The 19710-nt window shown below is 40.6% G+C and overlaps 1 protein-coding gene across 1 annotated transcript in view; it reads right to left on the bottom strand.

The window, feature by feature from the left end:
* hipk2 (homeodomain interacting protein kinase 2) overlaps positions 1-19710 on the bottom strand; it is a 173896-nt gene that overhangs the window by 25696 nt on the left and 128490 nt on the right. Inside the window, exons 8-9 of the mRNA XM_088341004.1 lie at positions 6842-6971; positions 5432-5553 (exon numbers count right to left, since the gene is read on the bottom strand). Of these exons, the coding sequence (XP_088197130.1) occupies positions 5432-5553; positions 6842-6971 (252 nt within the window). The remainder of the gene's footprint in view (positions 1-5431; positions 5554-6841; positions 6972-19710) is intronic.

Here is a 19710-nt window from a genome sequence, read left to right as displayed (position 1 = left end):
GTAAAGATATGTATGTTATCGGGGCAGCACAGTAACGCAGTGGTTAGCGCGTGTGCGGCACAGTTCTAAGGTCTTGGGAACCTCCTGTGTGGGTTCAAATCCAGCTACTGGACTTACTGTGCGGAGTTTGTCTGTTCTCCCCGTGCTTGCGTGGGTTTCCTCCGGACACTCCTCCCACATTCCAAAGACATGCATTTCAGGTGGATTGGCCGGTCCAAATTGTCCCTAGGTGTGAATGAGCGAGCGAGTTGTCTGTCCCTGTGTGCCTTGCGATTGGCTAGCAACCGGTTCAGGGTGTCCCCTGCCCACTGCCCGATGATCGCTGGAATGGGCTCCAGCACCCCCGCGACCCTACTGAGGATAAGAGGTGCAGCTAATGAGATGAGATATATGTTCTCTTTTTTTCCATTTTCTTTTTAGTAAGATTATAATCAGTCGTGCAAATATTTTTAAATTTGGTTTATTTTTATTTTTTTTATCGTGCAATCTTAAACAGTGTGACCAAACAAAATAAGTTATTTAATATACTGTATTTTCATGAACTGATTGTTAGTGGATAAAAAAAAAAAAAAAAAAAAAAAGTATCAGCTGCTACCAACTGATATATATGAAGGTTCAGTTGCCAATTTCCTGCAGCACACTACACAAGGTCTCACGGCACACTGGTTGAAAAACACTGATATAAGTCACATACTGTATTTCCGAGCCCATAAGGCGCACCATGTGAAAGAGCGCAGTCTCTGTAGTTGGTTCTATTTCAGAATTCAACACTACTGGAGGCGTACCTGCCAGATAAGGCTTGCATGAAATGTTTCCCCTTGACCATTCAAGGTGCAAATGCTCAGTGCTTTACTGTTATGTTACATTCTCCCCAAAATTGGGTACAAAATTGGGTACAAGGATGTTTTAGTCATGTTTGCGCAGCAAGAGGGGACATTCAGTAGAGGCGGTTGGGTCATTTTTGGGCACAACACAGACATGCATACAAGAGTACGTATTAAAAATACATCAGTAGCAAGACTGAGTTTGGTTGTGGTTTATTCAAGTTTTGAATACAATGTAAACCACATGAATAAAAACTTGAGTTTGTATTCAGCTTTCTTTAACTTGCAGACTTTCGATTCATTGATCTTCAATTCTATAGCGGCAGCCTCTCGGCTTTCATGTTCTTCTGCGTATCGTAGAAATCAAAATACCACAACGGACAAAAACACGGAAAGCATTCAATGGAGACAAAGTGAGGTTCTGGATTAAATTCATATTAAGGGGAGGACTCTGTTCTGCCTTCGGTAGCACAATAACTCTTAAATTGCTAGATAAGCTATAGCGTTGGCATGCATGAACACTTAAGCCTAATAGGACGCGCCCTACAATTTAAAGAAACTCTAAAGCTTATGTCCGCCTTATTGGTGTGAAAATACGACACACACACACAAACACATACACGCAAAAAAAAAAATCGGGATTTATAAAGTAGTTTAGATTATATTTAGATTAAATACATCATTAATATTTTTCAACATTTTTATCCTTTTGTACATGTTTAGCTTTATAATTAGTTTTACCTGCACTGAAAAGAGAAGCCGTTAGTTGTTAGTTAGTTGTGCTACATACTTCAACCAGTTAGCTAAGATGAAACGTGATGCGACTTACCTTTGCAATGATGACTACTTTTCGATTTATTGGAGTTGAAAAAACATCACCAACCCAGCCCTTGGCAGACTGATTATATGCCACCAGCGATTTCTGAGCTCGAAACTGTTCACATGTGTAAAAACCTCTGGCCAGTACGAGATAATGGTATACATGAAAGTATTGTATCGGGGGAAAATCTGCATAATCTCTGCTGACTTTCTTTCCTTAATCCATATGGGTCCACCGCAATAATAACTGAAATTTTTGCATCATATCTGTCTCTGTTTTTGTAAAGGTATCTTTATAATATGGGTCTCCTTGTCTTCTCATGATGGCTTTAAAAGTATTTGACACTGGATGAAATTTGCCGATAAAGTGGTGTAAACATAGCTCTTTCCCATCAAAGATGGCCGCCCCAAAAAAGGGTCTTGTGGTCTGTGGGAGCTATGTATAATGACAAAAAAGGCAATCAATTAATTAATGTGTTCATTCATTCTTTGGTTTCCCCTCCACTGCTCTGGGGCTTTCTCCAAAAGGTTGGGGCATACTATGAGGTGAGTATTGTGGGCATTAAGGCAGACATAGAGGTGTGGGTCGAGGGACTGGTGGGGACAAAGGCAGCCAAAGCGAGCCTGCAAGACCGCCCACCGTGACAGCATAAACACAGCAATACACACATGCAAGCAGTTAGTAGGTGTGCGGCATGCTGCTTCATAAAAACAATCTCCTTATGGTAAACAAGTACCCTGTGCATTTATGTAAGACATAAACAGAAAGAGTACACTGTAGGAGCACATCCACACTTAAAGCGCGCATAAATTTAATTTACATTTCGTGCCTTCCTAACGAGGTACTTTATATCGGATTATATATTCAAGAATTTGTCGGATCTATAAATTGCATGACTCGAGTTCCCCCTGACCTCCTAAGGTCCTCAGAGGCCTCCAATTCAGAGAGCCTGATTCAGAAGCAGCCCTGCAGCTAATCACCATTTGGTATCTGACAGACGAAGCCACCGTAGAAACACAGGCATGCCCACACACACACACATAGACACACTCAAGGGCTTCAAGGTCTGCCTGCATATTGCATGATTGCATGATTAACTGGAGATAAGGGAGATCTTTAAACTCCCATGATTCTCTGAGATACTTAAAGCCTTCCTGGAAATTTCTATATGGAAAAAGGTAGAAAGAATTGTGTAGGGATTTCAAGTGTGGCCACTCTTCCTTGCTTTAACAACATATGAACAGATTAAAATCACCAGCTTCCCTTAGGCTTAAGTGACAACCTTCTCCAAGAGAAAAGTTGAAATTAAATAAAAATGAAAAAAGAAACTGTGAAAAAAAATAAATATATATATATATATATATTACTATAATTTCACACACACACATTATATATATATATATATATATATATATATATATATATATATATATACACACACATATATATCTCATCTCATTAGCTGCACCGCTTATCCTCAGTAGGGTCGCGGGATGCTAGAGCCCATCCCCGCAATGATCGGGCAGTGGGCACACACACACACACATATATATATATATGAAGTCCACCTGGAAAATATAAATAAACCCCCCCAAAAAAGACACAATGTGGGGAAACAATTTTTTGGTGTATCTGACGAATCAGACTTAAATAAATATATTGTAAATTTTATGTTGGATTATAGTCCAAACATGATTTTAATCATGGCTGTACGTATTAAACATATACATACAAATAGGTATTGAACGCGAATAAATATGGTACCTATAAAATGTAAATGGTTGGAATGAGTGAAAAATCTTGCACAAAGTGTTCCTATAAGTGTAACTAAATGTACTGTACTCCACAACAGCCTGCAACTCCATAATGGAGTACTTCAATCACAAAATCCTTAAGATTCATCACCAACTCCACCAAAACCAGTCTGCTCCCTCCCCATCTGAATTTCCTTCTCCTTGTCACTTCTTCTCCAGTTTTGCTCCACCCACGACTGCTGAATTATCCAACCTCATACTCAAATCCAAGCCCACCACTTGCCAGCTCGAACCCCTCCCTTCATCCCTTGTTAAATCCTGCCTCCCTTCCCTGCTTCCTCTCATATCTGCCATTATCCACTCCTCACTCTCTTCTGGTATTGTCCCATCACTTTTCAAAACCGCTGCTGTTACCCCTACACTGAAAAAACATGGCGCTGACCCCAACAACTTTGACAACCTCCGCCCCATCTCCAACCTTCCATTTATTTAGAAAATCCTCGAAAAAACTGTTGCTGCTCAACTCCACTCCCACCTATCCCTCCACTCTCTCTATGAACCCTTTCAGTCTTGTTTCCGCCCCCGCCACAGCACAGAGACTGCCCTAATCCGTATTGTAAATGATCTCCTTATAGCATCTGACTCCGGTTTAGTCTCCATCCTCATCCTCCTAGACTTGAACGCCGCCTTCGACACAATCTCTCACCCTATCCTCCTCAATAGACTCTCCTCCATTGGTCTCACCCACACTCCCTTCAGTTGATTCCACTCCTACCTCACTGGCCGCACTCAGTTTGTCCAGCTGAAATCCTTCACCTCAAAGCCCTCCCTAGTCACCACAGGTTTACCCCAGGGATCTGTCTTAGGTCCTCTTCTCCTCATTGTCTACCTCTTGCCTCTTGGTCAAATCCTCTGCAAATTTAATATCCACTTTCATTGCTTTGCTGATGACACCCAACTCTACCTCTCCTGCAAACCAAACTCCATACTCCCACCTGCCTTCCTCACCTTTTGCTTTTCCGAACTCAAAACATGGTTCACAACAAACTTTCTTAAATTAAATGCCAATAAAACAGAAATCCTCCTTCTTGGCACCAAATACACTTTATCCAAAGTAAACAATTTCTCTCTCAACATCGACAGCTCCTTAGTGTCCCCCTCTCCCCAAGTCAAGAGTCTGGGTGTCATCCTGGATAGCATGCTTACCTTCCACTCACATATCAACACTATCACCCGCGCTGCTTATTTCCACCTCTGCAATATTATCAGACTCCGCCCTTCCCTCACCCCCCGCACCACTGCTATTCTCGTCCACAGTCTTGTCACATCCCGCATTGACTACTGCAATGCTCTCCTCTTCGGCCTTCCTCAAAAGTCCCTCCATAAAATTCAGCTGGTTCAAAACGCCTCAGCTCGCATCATCACAAAAACATCTTCCCAGCAGCACATCACCCCCGTTCTCCAACAGCTACACTGGCTTCCTGTTCAACATCGTATCAGCTACAAACTAAACCTATATACATATATGGCCATTCACAACCTGGCCCCTCCTTACCTGTCCGACCTTCTCCAGGTGCACGTCCCCACTCGCTCCCTCAGATCCTCGTCCTCCCTCTGACTGTCAGTGCCCCCTGCCCACCTGAGCACCATGGGAGCCAGAGCCTTCAGTCGCGCTGCTCCAAAGCTGTGGAACAATCTACCTTCGGACCTCCAGAACTGCACACCTCTCTCCACTTTTAAGTCCCGTCTAAAAATACACCTGTTCAGGACTGCCTACAACACATAGCTTCTCCACTCCCTATGTTTTTATGATTTTATGTCTTGTTTTTATTTAATATTTCGCTTACAATTTTTTACATTGTATTTTTTCATTGTCTGTACAGTGTCCTTGGGTGGCTTGAAAGGCGCTTTTAAATAAAATGCATTATTATTATTATTATTATTATTATTATTATAATAAATGGTAGAAATGGTAATTAATCCTGCCCAACTACAGTTTTTTAGGCAAAATTTCAATCTAACTGCTCTTGTACCTGAGTAAGGAGACCTGGCTGGATCTGCAAAGGCTGAGCACCGGGGGCCTGTGTCACTATGGGAACAGCATTTTCCATCCGCATGGAGTAACTGTTGTGCTTGGAAGGCGATGCCTGCAGTCCTGCGAAAAAAAGCAAATTAAAATATAAACAATGTGCATATTTAGCAATCAAATAACAACTTTACAAACTACAATTGTGTGCTATACAACGAACATGAAGCAGACGTAAAACTAATTTCAAGCAATAATGTTTGTGGGAAGAGTTGATTTGCAATAAGAATTTATTGCCCTTTCAAGCTGTAATGAGGTCATTGTTAGTCGGGTAAAACTAGCTGTGCCTGTGGCGCAGTTGGATGACATTTGCAGCTAAAAAGTGAGCAAGCCAGACAGCCCATGTCTTTGCACATTGGAGAAGACAACAATCAATGTAAACTAATCCTGACAAAATGTTTCCTGTTTTAAAGTACCGTATTTATGTGTATAACGCACATTTACCAAAAAACTAACTCGAAGTTTGCCTTTGCGTTATACACAAGGTTTTACAGTAGTATTTTGTATTAATTTATTTTTGCAATAACTGATCAGTCTACAATATCATGAAACACCATCGAAACATAGGATGCAACTGGAATCAAACCCAGGTGACGGCGATGAGTTTGTCGATTGCTAATCACTAGACTGCCAGTTGAATAGATATCACGCAGAACACCACCAGTTGGTGCGGTTGCATCTCCATTAAAAGAACATTCTACGAAAGATAGCTTTTGCTAGACCGCACAGGCACACAAAGTGGATAATTTTCCACAAAACAGTTAAAAAATAAATTACTCTGCACAGTGGTTGAAAAACAAATATGTCTTAAATTGAATTGAAAAATTGCCCTCTTTGTGTTGCTGCTAAATGGATACATGCCAACCTTTTGACATGGAAAAGTGGAAAATGTGGGGACATGATTAAAACAATTTATTGACAGCGTAAACTATGAACACAATACAAAAAAATAAATTAACAATGTATCTATTAAATGCCCTTCAAAATCAAATTCATCATCAGATACACTTTTGAGTATTTTCCAGTGTCCTGTTTGCTGTGTTTGGTTATATCTTTTAGGACAACTTCTGATTTCTCTATTCTCTAACGTTCATCTCTGGTACCCTGGGTAGAAATAGTGTGATAATGATATCAAATCAAATGCCTTTTCCTATGTCATCTACAACCCTAGTGGTCTAGGGATTACACAGTGGATTTAGGCTTATTGTTATTCTCATCATGTTATCATTATTATTATTATTAATTTTATTATTGGGCTGGGCTTGCAAGAATATTGTCAGACATGAAACTGGTTTGCGGTACAGAAAAGGTTGGGGACCTAGGTGCTAATGCATTCTGACAGCTACGACCTTATTACCTTGAAAGCCAGGAGGACATACGATGAGTGCCTGCTGGAATGGATCGGGCCGGGCAGCGCAAAGCTGAGGAGCCCCCGTCTGCAGAGGCATGCTCCTCTGGGCCACAGCTGCAATGGAGGCAGTGGAGGGCTGGTAGAGAGCGGATTGGTATTTTAGTATGGAGACATCAGGATTTGCAAAGAAAAGGGTGGCATTGTTGGTGGAGGAGGGAGCCAGGTCGGTGGCCTATGGAATGATTGCGCCAAAACAGAAAAAAATGAGAAAGTGGCACGATGAGGATAGCTGGTAGAACTTCTTAACTCTTTTAATGCCATAACGTACGAATGTTTTCAGAAGCATTGTGGTGAGTGCCAAAACATAAGTACAGTTTTTGTTTTTCTTGCATTATTCAAAATAAACTATTATGAACTGTTTGACGCTGCTCATCAAGCCTCTGGGAATAACCTCAGCATGATAAATCACAATGAGGTGGCAAAAGTGGCTTTGATCAGATCTTTGTCCACACATCAAGGAAGCCCCCACTTCCTAGTGCTGCTTCCTTTTTCCAGAGAATGAGTGTGAGTTGGCCCATATAGCGAGTGGAAATAATGAAGCGCTTGTGATAGTTATAAAGATATGGATAAGTAAAGGCTTTTAACGCTTTAACAGAGCTTTTTATTATTTCTAAAAAAAAAATGACGAGGTCCCTTCATCATCGTCGGGGCAGGGAGGGATGACGTTTTGTGGACGTCAGCTGTTATATAGTCGCCCGAAGGAACGCGATCGCCATGGTGACCAAAATCGTGTAAAAGTTCTTAAAAAAATGTCATGCATTGTTCATTCTCCAGTGCAGTGTTCTTGCAACACAATGTTTTGAGTGTACTTGTTTTCATGGTAAGAATTGTTTAGATATTGGAGGCATCACAAATGGAAACAAAACAACACTGCAGTGCAAGTTCTGCCTGAAATACTTTCACAAAAAGTTGTTTATGTCAGAAGTTTTCTTGGAAACGAGTATTTTAAAGAAACCTTGCAGTGCTGAACTGTTGTTTACTAAAATACTATCATAGAACATGAAAAAACATTTTTTAATCCAAGACGAGGATTAAAACTTTCTTTTAATATGTCCTATACCTATAAATCTACAAAACTATTTTTTCTCAAAATAGCATACCATTTGAGAGAAATGTCTAGCATTAGATGAGCTAAAAGTGGCGGAAACTTAAGAAAGTGGAGGCCACACAATCATATCTGTAGAGGGCGGATAATAATGCATTGATGGAAACGAACAAAAACATTAGACAGGGATATTAAATACATTTTAACAAGGCATAATATATAAACTCATTTGCCATGTTAAAACTGGAAATTGGAAGAAGGATTAGCTTGTTTTTGTCTAATAGTGTGCTTTTGGATGTGCAAAAGTAGTTTCATCGCTATAAGCGAATAGCACCATCTAATAGAAATCACTTTACATGATGAGTTTGTTTTAAACCAGAGGTCTCAAACTTGCAGCTCTTTAAGACAATAGTATGTAGCCTCAGACATAATATATTTACAGTATATACCAAAGCCATATCCCCCTCGTGCAAGGTCGCTTGAGTCAAAAATACGCTCACATTCACCAAACATTCATTCCCCCTCGCTCATCCCAACCTGACACTGAACATTTAGCCCACAATACAACAAGGGCTAAGTTGTTGTGCCATGCAACTCTTCATAAGCAGAGAGGCCCAACAGCATAAACTGGTTTACCCCTTCCGCATTAGGTGGTTTAATCCCACTTGGGCCTACCCGCTGAGCCAAGCAGGCCACCTGGGAGCCCAGGTTAGCCAGTTCGATGTAAGTTCTTAACTATCCTTCACCATTCACATCCATCCTTAGGACATACCAACCATATTTGGGCCTTCCTCTCATTCTATTTCCCACCACTTCTGCACTACATACTCTAAGTCAAGGTCCAAAATCCTTTCACAGTACCCTGTTTAGGTGTCGCATACACTTGTCCTCTTGGGTGTGAGTTGTAGGGGGCGATGACGCTTCACAGGACAATACCATACAAGCTAAAGACAGCTTCAATTAATTCCAAAAGAACAAACGCAATGGAAAAGCAGAGCCACCAGAGAATGTGGCTAGGTTCACACGGCAGGAAAATCTGATTTTTTCATAAAGAAGTGATCCTATTTCCGATCTGTAAAAGTCTATCTGAATGGCACATATTTGTTTTTTTTTTAACACTGGACCTAGGCCACTTTCATAAGTAGTCCTAAATCCAATACATTCCTGGTCTTTTGGAATGTGACATCTGTGTGAACGGTTGACACTAATTCATGCAACCTGCATGTCACGGATTGGCGGCATACATCACTATTCTACCTTCAACCTAGCGGGAGGAAGCAGAGAAATCGACAATTCACACATTCATTGAAGATGAGCACTTGTTTATTTTGTAACTCATGGAACAGCATTAACATCGCATCGGATACAGCTGGATCCCCAAAATGTCACTCGGGTTTGATAGTATCCTCTAGTGGTAGTTAACAATATTTACATTGGGGCGGCAGTAGCTCAGGAGGTAGAACGATCGTTTCAGGATTAAGGGATCCCAGTTCGAATCCCGGCTTGTCCGTGTTACATGCCGAAGTGTCCTTGGGTAAGACACTGAATGCCCAATACCCCCAATAAGCAGGTTAGCGCCTTACATGGCTGCACAGATCACGGCCGCTATTGGTAAATGTGAAGCACAATGTAAAGCGCTTTGGGAAGTCATTGACTTGAAAAGCGCTATATAAATGCAGATCATTTCATTTCATCTCACAATGGTCTGCTGTTCACATCCATGAATACTTCGGCAAAAAAGAGTGCATTGCGTGTGACGTCATGTGTCCTCTTGTGTGCATGCGGGACACTATTGTGGCATTTACACAGGAAGATTAAGTTGCATACAAGTTGTTTTCACAAAGCCATCAAATTTCACCCCCCAAAAAATCAGAATTTAGCGTTAAGCTCTGCAGTGTAAACCTAGCCAGTGTCTGTGTCATTTTGAGAATCAAAGATGGATGTCACTTAATTTTTTGCGCCTTAACCCAGAAAAAACTGAAATGGTGCTTGTTGGTCCATCTCATTGTCTTGATTTGTTCTCAAACACTGCCCTGAACCTCGACAAATGTAATATCACCCATAGTAACTCGGTCAAAAATCTAGGTGTTATATTTGATCCTAATCTGTTGTTTGAGTTAAATGCGAAAAATATGACTAGAATAGCTTTCTTCCACCTCCGTAATATTGCAAAGATTCGTCTCAATCAGATGCAGAGGTTATAATCCATGCGTTTATTACTTTTCTGCTTGATTACTGTAATGTATTGCTTCCTGGTCTCCCGATGTCTAGCATCAAAAGTTTGCAGCTGGTTAAAAATGCGGCAGCGAGACTTTTGACTAAGACAAAAAAGTTCGAGCATATTACTCCTATATTGGCTAACTTGTACTGGCTCAGAGTCCGCTTAAGATGTGACTTTAAGACTCTCTTACTACCATACAAAAGTTTGTATGTACTATTTTATTTGTGTATATATTTGTGAATTTCCCTGCGGGGATGAATAAAGTATCTATCTATCTATCTATCTATCTATCTATCTATCTTTTAGAGGCTTGAGGCGTCATTGCTGTCATGCACTTTCTGGACATATTTCAACATATTACCTATTGTTTTCTTTTATTAATGTTCACTATTTTTGTATACTTCTACCCAATGGTAAATCGATTGTACCGTGGTCATCCTGGAAGGGGGATTACCACTTGTGAGGCCCCTTCTCAAGGTTTCCTTTTTCATCATGCTGAAGTTTGGAGATTTTCCTTGCCCGCATGTTGTGCGATGGTGTAATTGTAAATCCTGTGCAGTCCTTTGAGACATATTGTGATTAAGGGCTATACAAATAAATGTGACTTGACTTGACTTGACTTAAGCAAACCTATTGTGAAACAAGGCAACACGTTCAAGTATTTCAATCATTTCACCCAAAATTCAAGTATTCTTCAATCCTTGACAAGACAACATTAAAATTCAAGCATTTTTTAGGGGTTTTAAGCACCCATTATAATTTTGCTTTAAAAACCCAACCTCACTTAGACCCTAGTTCCAGCGGCCCCCAAGTAAATTGAGTTTGAGACCCTTGTTTTAAACAATGCAACATTGTTTCAAATGTCTGATACAAAATGACCAGCCTCTGTAATGAGCTACTAGAAAATTTGTCGCAGCGTTCAAATCGATTTTATTGACAAGAGTCATTTTTCACCTCCTAGAGTCATTCATCAATTATGTAATTTCACTTTAGTTCAGTGTTTGTTAACAAATAACCCATGGTCGGTGCACAGTTTTTGGTTTAAATGTTTTGTTAAGTTTTTGTCTTATTATTTTTACGTATGGAAAGGGATAAATACACAGCCAGTGTTTTTGTGTTTCATTTTCTCTCTTTAGTGTGCTAGATGAATACAAAAGGGGGCGTGTAATCAATAGGTCACGCTAATGTTCCTCATGAAAATGCAAAGGAAGCATCTATAAAAAACAGCAACAATGTTGTTCTGATTTTCAAATTAATCCTCTCTTAGTAAAATGCAGACATTAAAGTGTGGTGAGATCCTGAGTGCAAGATTCTTTATCAACAAACAGAACCTTTAAAATAACTGTCCACACAGATTCATGTTCACCAAACCAAATTTGCCGAAAGTCACTGGTTCGGATTCATAGTCGAACAGAAGCAGGAGAGCGCCACAAGCTTTATCCCGGGAAAACGGAGAGAAGTGAGTAAGATGGAAGAGGACAAGAATGAGATGAGAGAAGGAAAAGAACTCTGGGGTAAAGGGATTCTTGAGGCCCTTAAGCTCCGGGATGCAAGACAGGCAGGAAGCGGGGCTTGTCGTTTGTGCAATCAGCACTTTGCAACAATCCCACTGGACTTGGCTGCAAACAGAAATGCAACCAAATAGAAAGGAAGGGAATGCAGGCCAATAAAAAAAAAAAAAAGTATCATCATGGGTGGTGGCCTCACTTTTAAGGCAGCACTACAGCATGTCTTCATTTTGCCTTAAATGATTACCGTATTTTCACGACTGTAAGGCGCACGGGGTTATAAGGCGCACCCGCCAAAAATAGTTTTTCGTCATATATTTTCCATAAATAAGGGGCAAAGGACTATAAGGAGCTACAGTAGGAACGTCAACAAAACAGTCAGATAGTTCAGTCAAACTTATTAACTCCTTAACATTCTGACGGCTTGCAAAGAAGCAAATACGTGTCTCAGAAACGTATGGACATGGAGTCTGTACGATGTCACCAATCACTCAAATGCGTCATTCCACATATCATTAGGAAGGTTAAACTCTTGGGATTCAAGAAATGCCAACCATTTCTTAGTTTCTATTTTCTTTTTTGCTGGCAACTGTAAGGACAGAATTTCAAAACACTTTGAATTTAATTGAATTGAATTTAGAAATAGATTCATCACAGAAACATCAAGATGAGTCTGAAACAAGATACTGGCAAAATATAAAGCCGGGGTAGCTCACCAAAGTCATCTTGCAGCCATCACATTCAATAATAATCATGGTCCTCTTACATCCGTGAGAGTGGTAAATCCAACCGTGTAAAATATTTACACACTCCAAAAAACGCAATAATGCTGAAATAATAAAAGAAAAATCCGCTGAGAAGCATCTGCATCAATGGACGTTGCTTGTTTGTAGCTGTCTGTTTAGCCCCATAATTCCTGTTTACGAATACAGACTAGTAAAAAATGTTTTCTCCATGCCGTAGAGCAACCAAACATGTGATTTACATTCATCTTCTTCGGCCAATTGCCCCGCTCTAGCCTATGCGAGCCTGTAAATGCTAAAAAGAACCCGCCTCCTTTACCTCCAAATAACTTTAGCCAAAAGTGAACAATTCAAGTGATGATTGACACATTGGTTAGGAAATGAAACGCCGGTATATATAAATCCCAGCATACACCGCGGACAACTTTAGTGTACCTTATGTATGGAAACTATATTACAAAAGACTTTTGGGCGGGGTGTGCCTTATAATCCAGTGCATCGTATACTCCAGCATCTCAGTCACTACTTTGGTAACCCGCATTACCTTCCATCCATCCATTGTCTGCACTGCTTATCCTCAGTAGGGTCGCAGGGGTGCTGAAGCCCATCCCACCTATCTTCGGGCAGTGGACAGGGGACACCCTGATCTGGTTGCCAGCCAGTCGCAGGGCACACAGAGACAGACAACTCACTCGCTCATGCACATCTAGGGACAATTGGAACCGGCCAATTAACCTGATATGCATGTCTTTGGAATGTGGGAGGAAACCGGAGTGCCCAGAGGAAATCCACGCAAGCACGAAGTTTCTGTAGTCAGCAGGGATTTAGGTATGTGGATAACTGGCCTGCTTTCTGGGGCCGATCTGACCTGCTGAAGAGAGACGGCCTTCACCCTAACTGGGAAGGTGCTCTCACTCTTTTTAAAAATATAGATTACTGTTTAAGCCTTCCATGACAGGGTACACTAGTGCAGGCCAGGTCACAGGTGATTAGTGAACCTGTAACCACGGGTGTGGAGTCTGTAATGTTAGAGCTAACTAGCGCTATGCTAGATTCATGCAATTCACATAGTTTTTGTAGTTTAAAGCGTTCCATTGCCTGCACCACACACCCTGATCTTTACTCTTCTACAGCATTTTCTTCTGTGCTTCTTACCTCTGATTCTCCCTTGTTAGGTGAGGAGGGAGAAGAAATAACATTATTTTCTACCACTAGTCATCCTGCTACTCCACCTGTCAACAATATTCCTGTGGTAAGGAATTCCGGCCGCATCTGCCGTCATGCAAGGCACAAGACCCCGGACTGGCAGTATAATCCTGCGGAGGTTACCACTAAGGTTGCCATTAAGGTTCAAAACTCGGGAAAGGGTTCAGCTCAGTCCACAGTGCTGAAGCTTGGCCTTCTGAATATTACATCACTAGCCTCCAAAGCTTTACTTATCAATGACCTTATTAATGAACACAATCTTAACCTTATTGGCCTTTTATAAAAAGATACATAGATAGATAGATAGATAGATAGATAGATAGATAGATAGATAGATAGATAGATAGATAGATAGATAGATAGATAGATAGATAGATAGATAGATAGATAGATAGATAGATAGATAGATAGATATTCATCCCCGCAGGGAAATTCACACTTCCAGCAGCATCCCTGCACTGGAGAAAAAAACATTAATAAAGCAAAAAGACTACAATACAATAATGCCCAATGTGACGTGATAATACCCAATGTAGCATGTTATATAGAGTATCTAGATAGTGCTACACAGAATACTCACTGCAATAAAATTAAGGTAATACGCAATGTGGGGGGTGTGGTTTAATGTGGGCCTTTACTCCGCCGGGTGGAGTTAAAGAGCCACAACAATCTCATAGAATATTTTCAGGAGCTTTTTGCAGATGTTGAAGGACGCCAGCCTTCTGAGGAAGTAAAGTCGGCTTTGACCTTTCCTACATAGAGCTTCTGTGTTGGCAGTCGAGTCCAGTTTATTGTCCAGCTGCACACCCAGGTATCTGTAGGTCTGGACAAATTCTACACATTCTCCTTTGATGGTTACAGGAACCGGGTGAGTTCTGGTTCTCCTGAAGTCCACCAACATCTCCCTAAAAATTTCACTAAAAGCTTTTTTGTGACCCGGTTAAAACCAAATGAGTTTGTAGTGTTAAATGAGGCTTCTCCCTCTAACTTTGTGAGTTCGCAAATGGCACGACCATGCAAAAAAGGTGGAGGCGTTGCTCTTATATCGGAAGGTAAGTTGAAATTTACTCCTGGTACCCCTACTGTTTTTAAAACTTTTGAAGCACTAGTTATGAGGTCCTTAATGTCAACACCAATGTATGTAGTTGTTGTGTATCGCCCACCTGGACCATACTCAAATTTTTTGCATGAATTTTCGGAACTGTTAACAGACTTAGTAACTTATGCGGACAATGTTGTAATTATTGGTGATTTTAATGTTCGCAAAAACTCCCTATCAAATTCACTTGTCGCTGCTGCTTTTAGGTCACTGATTGATACATTTGGTTTCAATCAAATAGTTGATGTGCCCACTCATAAAGATGGGAACACTCTAGATCTTGTTCTGACCCGTGGCGTAGTAGCTTCAAATGTTACAGTGTTACCGTATCCTAATGCCATCTCTGATCACTATCTTGTTAAGTGTGAGGTGCTGTTTAATGTTTACTGTGATAAGGAAAATTTTGGCTTTAGCAGTCGCAATATCCGCCCTACAACGGCATTATCTTTAAAAGAACTATTACTTATGGTAACTGCAGCCTTCCCTTCGTACACTGGATCTGTTGACTCACTTACAAACAACTTTAATACTGCTTTGGTTAATCTTCTTAATTCTGTGGCGCCCCTAAGGCATACATTTCGACCTAAGAAGCATACACATTGGTTTACTGAAGAAACCAGGTCACTCAAACAAGGTTGCAGAAAACTTGAACGAAAATGGCGCACTACAAAGCTGGAGGTCTTCCGACTGGCCTGGTGTTTGACACACTGGCGAAACTTACCAGACAACAACTTAACCCAAATAGTTATTCTGCGAATGACATTAAGGATTTTTTTAAATAAAAAGATTCAACTAATCCAGAATGAAATTTTAAAAGAACGCTGTGTAACCTCCTCCTATCTCAAAGATGTGGAGGTGTTAGGTAAGGACCGTGTCGGCAGTATCAATGATTTGTCCCTTGATAGTCCAACACAGATGGTCAGTAGGGCCAAACAAACTACTTGCCTGCTTAATCCGTTTCCAGCTTCACTGATGAAGGATCTGTTTGGGATCTTAGGACCATCAGTTTTAAATATTATAAATATATCGCTATCCTCGGGTATTGTTCCTGTAGCCTTCAAGTCTGCCGTCATTAAACCCACGCTTAAGCGACCCAACCTTGACCCAGAAAGCCTAGGTAATTATAGGCCAGTGTCAAATCTGACCTTTTTTTGCAAAATTACTTGAAAAGGTCGCAGTTAAATGACTTCATGTCAGAAAATAACCTCTTTGAAACTGTACAGTCAGCATTTAGGGCAAATCACTTAACTGAGACAGCCCTGGCTAAAGTAACCAATGATCTCCTTTTAGCAATAGATTCCGGTGCCTCATCAATGTTACTGCTGCTGGATCTCAGTGCTGCTTTTGATACTGTCGACCACAACATATTACTCGTTCGTCTGGAATACATTGGTATCTCAGGAACTGTACTCTCATGGTTTAGGTCCTACCTGTCAGACAGGATGCAATGTGTTAACTATGGCAATCTGACCTCTAAACAATCTAATGTCCCCTGTGGTCTTCCACAGGGCTCTGTACTTGGCCCCCTTCTGTTTAGTTTTTATATGATCCCGCTTGGTGGCATTATTCGCAAGTATAATATTAGTTTCCATTGCTCTGCAGATGACACTCAACTGTATGTGCCACTGGAGACAACTGGACAGTTAAGTTGTAGAAATCTGGAGGCTTGCCTTACTGAGATTCAAAGATGGATGCCACTTAATTGTTTGTGCCTTAACCCAGAAAAAACTGAAATGTTGATTATTGGTCCAGCTCACTGTCGTGAGTTGTTTTCAAACACTACCCTGATCCTAGACAAATGTAATATCGTGACTTGGTCAAAAATCTAGGTGTTATATTTTGATCCTAATCTGTCGTTTCAGTCACACGTGAAAAATATTACTAAAATAGCTTTCTACTACCTCCGTAATATTGCGAAGATTCGTCTGATGTTGTCCAAATCAGATGCAGAGGTTTTAATTCATGCCTTTATTACTTCTCGGCTTCATTACTGTAATGTATTGCTTTACGGTCTCCCGATGTTCAGCATCAAAAGTTTGCAGCTGGTTCAGAATGCAGCAGCTAGACTTTTGACTAAGACCAAAGAGTTTGAGCATATTACTCCTGTACTGGCCAACTTGCACTGGCTCCCAGTCCACTTAAGATGCGACTTTAAGGTTCTCTTATTAACATATAAATGTTTGCATGAACTTGCACCCTCTTATCGCTCTGATTTGATTTCCCCCTATGTTCCTGCACGGAGTCTGCACTCGGAAAATGCCGGTCTATTAGTGACTCGGAGAGCCAAGAAGTCTGCAGGCTTGAGAGCGTTCTCCATCCGGGCCCCGGTGCTATGGAATGCCCTGCCTCCGGAGATAAGATCTGCAACCTCAATGGAAGTTTTTAAATCAAGGCTTAAGACACACTTCTATTCCAAAGCTTATGATTGATGCCCACTTCATATTCTGTATTGTACGGTCTTTTTACGACTGCCTGCCTGGTGGTGATACGAAGGAGAAGGATGATTTGGAGATGAGTCAGCGGACCAGCGTTTGACCTGAAGCATGTCAACTCCTGCATGGACCAGCTGGCAGAGATGGGAAGCTGAGTCGTGGCCTTCATAGACTTTCTGGACTAGTTTGAAAGCTGGGGGCGTCGTTGCTGTCATGCACTTTCCGGACAAATTTTCAACATGTTACCTAGTGTTTATTATGTTTGTGTATTGTAATGCTAAATGTAATTCACCCTGGTCATCCTGAAAGGGGGATTACCACTTGTGAGGTCCCTTCTCAAGGTTTCTCTTTTTCCTCACGCTGAGGTTTTGAGTTGTTCCTTGCCCGCATGTTGGTTTAGGATCAGGTGAGTGTGTCATTGTAATCCTGTGCAGTCCTTTGAGACATTTTTGTGATTAAGGGCTATATAAAAAATGACTTGACTTGTTTATTGGACCCCTTGAAGTAATGTTTCGTTAAGTTTCGTCTCCTTTCTGTCCTTGCCGTTTGTTTTGGTACTCTTGCGCGTGAATTTTCTAAATTTCTCTAGTACCTGTACTTCAGGTTTTGTTTGGTTCTTTCTGTATGCAAGCTCCTTTTGTTACATCAGTATTTTTTCTGGTATGTTACTGGTGATTTCTCTGATCATAAGTATTGTCAAAAAGTTTGTCCAATTAGTTGTTTCTATTTGGTCTTTTTTCCTCCTTCAGTTTTTTGCGACTCTATCTTTTGTCCAGCGTATTGATCGTATTAAAGTATCTTAGACACACTTGAATAAACTTTTCATTTTTTATCTTTCTTGGAAGTTGGGTTGAGATTTGCACTCTACTCGAAGCAGGACTTTTCTCGCTTCCTTACTTTATGTTCACTATATGTTGTTGTTAGTCAATCCACAACGACAATTCTAATTCAAAACTGTAGCCTCATTCAAAAACATTCTATACCAAAATCATTGGGAAAGAAGGTATTTGTAGTCAAGAGATGTCATTAAACTATAGCCAAGAGTGCTGTTGCCACGTTTCCACTACTAGCAATGAGGGATCTAGCACATTTCTACCTTCAGAGGCAAATAATAGGATTCATCTTCTCATTGTTTTTAAAACTGACAAGTGTTTTACCCGATGAAAAGCATGACAATACACACTTCTAAATCTGGAAATGTTTTGGGAGCAATGGAGTGTAGCAGATTTGGGCCTGAATAAGGCCGATAGTGAGAAACAACAGTTACTTTTGTTTTTGTTGGGACATAAAGTACATTTGCCGACAAATGTGTTAAAGATTGACGACCTAAAAAAACAGACTGGAGGATAGATAATTTCTACACTAATCCTGAAGTTCTGAAGGCAAATTTGTGATAGAGTTCATAAAGAACTTTTAAAATAAATTGAAAACGAACATTATACAAGATTTAAACAAAAATGAATGCGAACAGTTAGCTTATTTAAAAAATTGATAAGTTTGCTTGAAGTTTGTGGATTATACAAAAAATATATTGTGTTGGTTTATGGCAGTGGTTGCCAAAAGACGGCGCGTGAGCCGATCAGGCTTGCCAACAGATTTAATCCGGCCCGTGACGATGTTGAGAGAATTATAAAAAAAAAAGTGAGACGCTTCTTGTCAAACAATGACCAGCAGTTTTAAATCTGTCCACTGGATGTCACGCGCAACTGCCAACCACGCAATGTAGTTGTGTATGCTTGACTGCCATTTATCAAACAGAAAACATTAGTGGGAACGCCCATCCCAATGATATTTTATTTGAATACTCTCTGTCTGCATTTACAAAGAATGTAATACTTCAATCAGCTATTTATTTTTTTATTTGCAATTTTTTCAAAACAACGCGGCCCATGACTAAAAAGGTTTGCCCACCCCTATTTTATGGTCATAAACTTCAGTTTGTGTATAAGCAATCTAATGTTTGAGGAATTTGTCCAAGCCACGTTTTTTGACTTAGCGGTTGATGGTGGACGCATCAGATTAGCACTGCTCGTTCTATGCGTTTATACTGTCATTGGCGTCGGTTTTAAGAGTATTGTTAATTATTAATTTTACAATTCTAACCATTTTAACATAGTTAGAAGTAAAGCAGCCGAGTCCTGCCATGGCCGGGCATTATACCGGCGGGCGGAGACGTAACTGCGTGAGATTCTTGCTCAAAGATGTTGTGGCAATTTCGGAGGGAATGTCAAGGACGGATTTTATTAACAAGTTTGTTGAAAAGATTCTGAAGTTTAAAAAGGAGGAGGTACATGCTGTCATAAAAATGACTTCTGGCAAAGGCTTTGATGTGAGTTTTGAAACGGCAGCTCTTTATCAAGAGTTTTGGAATCGCTTTGAGGGAGTGAGGTCCCAGTTTTCAGGATTTACAGTGGAGAAGCTGACTGATAATGCTAACAAGATTGTCGTTGTTAGAATGTTTAGTGAAATAATCAGTGCTGATGACGTCTGTTATTGGTTGAGTAGATACTGCTCAGTAAAAGGCCAGGCTATGAAGGTGAGGTGTGAGAAAGGCTATTGGA

Source organism: Urocampus carinirostris, chromosome 7 (genome assembly GCF_059441175.1).
Source record: "Urocampus carinirostris isolate Australia breed hairy pipefish chromosome 7, RoL_Ucar_1.0, whole genome shotgun sequence".
NCBI classification, from domain to species: Eukaryota; Metazoa; Chordata; class Actinopteri; order Syngnathiformes; family Syngnathidae; genus Urocampus; species Urocampus carinirostris.
Note: the sequence above shows the minus strand (reverse complement) of the source record. Positions and strands in the feature narration are given on the sequence as shown.